At 43.4% G+C, this 5,000-nt stretch overlaps 1 protein-coding gene across 1 annotated transcript; it reads left to right on the top strand.

The window, feature by feature from the left end:
- The first annotated feature begins 3,804 nt into the window (after nucleotides 1-3,804).
- Nucleotides 3,805-4,965, top strand: LOC123502191 (cuticle protein 7-like). The gene is made up of 3 exons (XM_045251431.1): nucleotides 3,805-3,945; nucleotides 4,156-4,329; nucleotides 4,490-4,965. The coding sequence occupies exons 1-3, from the start codon at nucleotides 3,934-3,936 to the stop codon at nucleotides 4,784-4,786; spliced, it is 483 nt and encodes a 160-aa protein (XP_045107366.1). The 5' UTR covers nucleotides 3,805-3,933; the 3' UTR covers nucleotides 4,787-4,965.
- Nucleotides 4,966-5,000: the final 35 nt, after the last annotated feature.

Raw genomic sequence — 5,000 nt, 5'->3', positions numbered from 1 at the left:
CCACCACCACCACCACCACCACCACCACCACCACCACCACCACCACCACCACTGCCACTGCCACCACCTGCACCACCACCACCACCACCACCACCACACCACCACCACCACCACCACCACTGCTGCTGCCACTGCTGCTGCTGCTGCTGCTGCTGCTGCTGCTGCTGCTGCTGCTACTACTGCTGCTGCACCTGCTGCTACTGCTACTACTACTACTACTACTACTACTACTACTAATGATAATGATAATAATGATAATAATAATAATAATAATAATAATAATAATAATAATAATAATAATAATAATAATAATAATAATAATAATAATAATAATAATAATAATAATAATAATAATAATAATAATAATATAATACCAGAGAAAAAATAAACTACCCATAGTATAAATGACATAAAGGGTTCACCACATTGCATTTTATTGTGTTAGTGAAAACCTTGCTGACACTAACAGATGATGACAGGAAGGAATGTACTCTGTTGTTTCTGTGGTTGTTAGTTAAGGATCATTGTACTTGTAATGATGAAAATAATGGCGATAGTGGTAGTAGTCGTGATAAGCGTTGTAATAGTACTAACAATAAAAGTAATAATGCAAATAATGATAGTAATGATAATAAAGAAAACGGTTTATTTACAAAGACAGGCGTAACAAGGAAAAATGAAAATGTTGTGCAAGTGAAATTAAATATGAAGAGAAAAATCGAAAATGTATCAGATGAAGGTTAAAGAAAAGAAAGGTGAAGAAAATGGATAAAAGAAAACCTGAAGATGAAAACGATAAGAATGATGATGAGGACGATGAGCAGGGGTAATTAATGAAAAGGTAAAGGAAGAACAGTTTGCAATATAATTCTTCGCAGTAAAAAGTTAATGGTTGGTGTTTTGATGTTCCGTGTGTACATATAGCATAGTCACAGATTGTGCCATCTTTGTGTTTTCTTCCATATATTTCTTAATGGATGATGGAGAAGTCATTTTGCGAAGAAAAGAAAGAGATAAATAAAAAAAAAAGATAGATGACTAATTTGTTTCCAATTAAAAAAAAATTCTATTAAACTGTCAAAGTCATGAATAAGGAATAAAATATACACATAAGAAATAAGGAAAGCAACTCCAAATGCAATAAATAAAAAAAATTGGAGTACTAAAAGAGAGATAAATAAGTTATTTATGAATTTATTTAAACCTCTTTCAACTGTCAAAGTCATAGGCAGGAAATAAAATAAAGATATTAATGAAAAAAAGACAAAATAAGGGATTTTGCAGTGCTATTTGAAAATGAAAAAAAAGAGAAGGCTAATTTAGCATGAGACGTGAAAGGGAGAGAGTGTAGAAAATGTAAATAAAATGATCTTCTGACACTATTACCAAAGATAAACAGGATAAACAGGAGAGAGATGACCAATGCAACCTTTTAAGTATTTTGAGGATCTTGTGAAGCATATAAAATCGAAGGTGGAAGCGTGTAGGTAAAGTAATAAAGCTAAAAGAAATCTCGTTTACAATGCGGTTCCCTCATAAAAATAAATAAATAAACAAATATGATAACCAAAATAAAGACGAACAATTTAGCTTCAGGGATGTCTTCAAACTCTTCTGAAGCAGTCCAAGCTGTAGACGGGAGAAAATGTACTCGTAGATAATATATATTCACTTGTACTTGACCCTATGTAAATGCAGCTTTAGATTATCCCAGCTTAGAATACAAACAACTATTTTCAGAAAGGTCGTGAAGTAACAAGAATAAAAAAATAAAAGTAAAAGAAAATGACAGAGCAAGAGAAGGAGGCGCAGTGAGGAATTTCAGAGCACTCATTTTATCCAGTTTTTTTCCTTTAGCTTTTTTATTTTTTTGTTCTTATACCATACTTTGCAGGCACGTAGTGAGTGTAAATGCAGACTGCTCTATTTTTGGCTTACTTGTGCAGTGCGTGTGGTGTGTTTGGTGTGTGGTGTGTGGCCTGGTGTGTGGTGTGTTTTGACGCTCCTCGGCACTGCATCTCCGTGGCCCGCGGCTGTGAGGCAGTGCAGCAAGTGGCGAGTGGCTGATGTGAAAAGGACATGACGCAAGAAGGGATTTCGTTTGAGAGAAAGAGAGAGAGAAAGAGAGAGAGAGGGAGAGGGAGAGGGAGAGGGAGAGAGTTATTCATCCTCACATTTATTTATTCATTTATTTCTTCCTTCTTTTATTTGTGCATTCCTCTCTTCCTTCTCTCACTCACTCATCCATACATTCACCAACTCAATCAATCACTCATCCATTCCTTCTGACAGTCAGTTATTTAGTTCTGTGTGAAGTATAATCTATGTAACTTATATTTCTTAACCGAGTTATTTTTTTGTATTAATTTATGAGTTACATCCACCACAGTTACTGAAAACATGTTTATTTCCTCCGCAGTTTAATGTAGTCAATGTATATCTTGTCATTACTTGTTTAATTCTGGCTGCCGTACGTGCGAAGACATCGAGGTTTGAGCAATTAGTTGAGATATTAAGAAAAGTTTATTTTGTTGTATTATTCGTTTATGTTCTTCTTTGGCACTTTCATCTCTCATCAGAGGTATTTTCAATGTGTGCAGAGGTAATTAGTTTTCATGAATGTTTTCTCACCCTGATGGTACTTGATACACGTGAAGGCTTAACGGTTAAGCTATCACTGAAATCACCAAACTCTCTTGATAATTCTTATAACTTTCCTGCTAAAATCATGAAAATGCTCTTGAACCTTCCACAGAGTCTATTAAAAAAACCTGAAATCTTGAAAACACCCTTGAAATCCGTAACTTCCCTAGAGCGTCTTGAACTCTTAATAAAATCATGGAAGCACTTACGGAAATGCCAATAACTTCCGTTATAACAAGTTTAGAATATAATGGAGATAAGACATAGGAACGCTTGAGTATATGTGCTACAAATTTAATCAGCCTCTTGTCATAAGGGAGGGACACCAGACACTATTTACGCCCCGCTGGTAATGTCTCAGTGCTTTGTCTCTGTAAGGGTGAGGCAAACTGGCGCGTGGAGTGTTGTGTGCGTCAGGGAGTACGATGGATAATGCACGTTGCAGCGTCTGAATGTGTAAGGCAGGTGTTATGTCGGTTACAAAATATACTGCTTCCATTTTTCTCTCTCTCTCTCTCTCTCTCTCTCTCTCTCTCTCTCTCTCTCTCTCTCTCTCTCTCTCTCTCTCTCTCTCTCTCTCTCTCTCTCTCTCTCTCGGTAAAAACGAATATGCAATTTAAAAGTAGTTTTCTTTACCATGCTCATCACGACAAACATAGAGAGGTGTGAGGCGGCTCAGAGTAAAGGCCTGACTTGTGTTTTATTACAGGTTGTGACGATTTGTTCACTAGAAACCTGCATTCTCACTTCATCTCTGCTTCATTTTTTTTTTCCGCACGCACGTCGGCAGCATCCCACAGAGGCTTTCCCTTATCTCGTCAGCAGCGCAGCCTCGCTCGTCAATTCCTTAGTCACGGTGTTTACTTTCGCTCCCACGCCGCCCATGGCCCACACACTTCCTCCCATGCGCGGGAAGGCGGGAAGCATAGCGCCGCTGTTGGTGGAAGTCATTGCAAGATAATTTGTGGTGTTTGTCTTCATTAGAAGCTGTTCAATGTGTCATGGTCAACGCTACGGTAACTGTTGGGAAAGGCGCGGCGCGTTGAGGTGTAGCTTGGCCATGTTGCGGCGTGGGGGGTGAAGCAGGGGCGTGGACACCGCTGTGTTGTGGCGGGTGTGGCACCTTAGACGGCCAGGGTGTGTCCACTGATCCATCGATGAAAGGACGTCTAAATTTACCTCATCGCCGTGACACAGGGTGTGGTGGGGCTGGAGCGTCACTGCGCCGCGCTATATAACACCGCGGCGCCACTCCTCGGCAGTCACTGCCGCTGCAGCTCACCGCCCGCCATGTCCCTCCAGGTGCGCCTCGCCTAGCAACACTGGCTGGTGTTTTAACTCTCACTCTGGAGTCACATCTCTCACTCTGGTGTCACAGTTCTCACTCTAGCGTCACAACTCTGACTGTGGCGACACAACTCTCACTCTAGCTTCACAACTCTCACTGTGGCATCACACCTCTCACTGTGGCGTCTGTGTTCACTCCTCATCTTGTTTCCTACTCTGCGTCAGGTTGTTGTTGCCGTGCTGTCCACTCTGGCGGTCGCCGCCCTCGCCGCCCCCAGCAACCTGCCGAGCTACCACGCCCCCGCCCACCCCACACCCTCCTACCATGCCCCCGCTCACCCCGCGCCCTCATACCACGCTCCCAGGCCGTCCTACCACGCCCCCGCCCAATACGCTGACGTAAGTCCCTCTGTCACACTAGCTTCTCGTCTTGTCCAATCTAAGTCTTAATCAACCGCCTTGCAGTTGCTGGCGACGAAGGACTGTTGTCCTGTACAGACCGGCCCGCCCCGCCCTGTGCCATAGCCCCTTATCTTCAAGAGTGTTCCTCCCACTGCAGGTCTCGCCGCATTATAACACACAGTACGCCGTCAAGGACGACTACAGCGGCAACGACTTCGGTGCTCAGGAGGCGCGTGACGGCTACAGCACCCAGGGCTCCTACTACGTGCTGCTGCCTGACGGCCGCCTGCAGCGCGTCGCCTACCACGTGGACGGCGACTCAGGCTACGTAGCCGAGGTGACCTACGAGGGAGAGGCGCAGTACGGCCACGCCCCATCCTACGGCCACGCTCCTGCTCCTTCCTACGGCCATGCCCCCGCTCCTTCCTACACCCCTAGGCCAGCTTATGGCTAGAATTAATTGACTCCACGGCAACTCTTGAATCCACCACCGGCCTCACTTGATCCTGCCGGCACGAGAGGCGTGGCGACAGACTGACAGCGGCTCTGGCGACGATGCTTCCTGCTCAACGACACACCTTCATAACTGGCTTATGAATGTATTTATTACCCGAATAAAAACGCGTCATTTCAGCCTATTGGTTTTTATTGAGGTCTCTCTCTCTCTC

This window comes from Portunus trituberculatus, chromosome 10 (genome assembly GCF_017591435.1).
Source record: "Portunus trituberculatus isolate SZX2019 chromosome 10, ASM1759143v1, whole genome shotgun sequence".
NCBI classification, from domain to species: domain Eukaryota; kingdom Metazoa; phylum Arthropoda; class Malacostraca; order Decapoda; family Portunidae; genus Portunus; species Portunus trituberculatus.
The sequence above is the reverse complement of the archived record's forward strand: the minus strand, read 5'-3'. Positions and strand labels throughout refer to the sequence as shown.

Bases quoted from the DNA above. Each gene is read 5' to 3' on its own strand.
- LOC123502191 (XM_045251431.1), top strand. The intron at 4,330-4,489 runs GTAAGTCCCTCT...CTCCCACTGCAG, and splicing joins CCCCCGCCCAATACGCTGAC to GTCTCGCCGCATTATAACAC.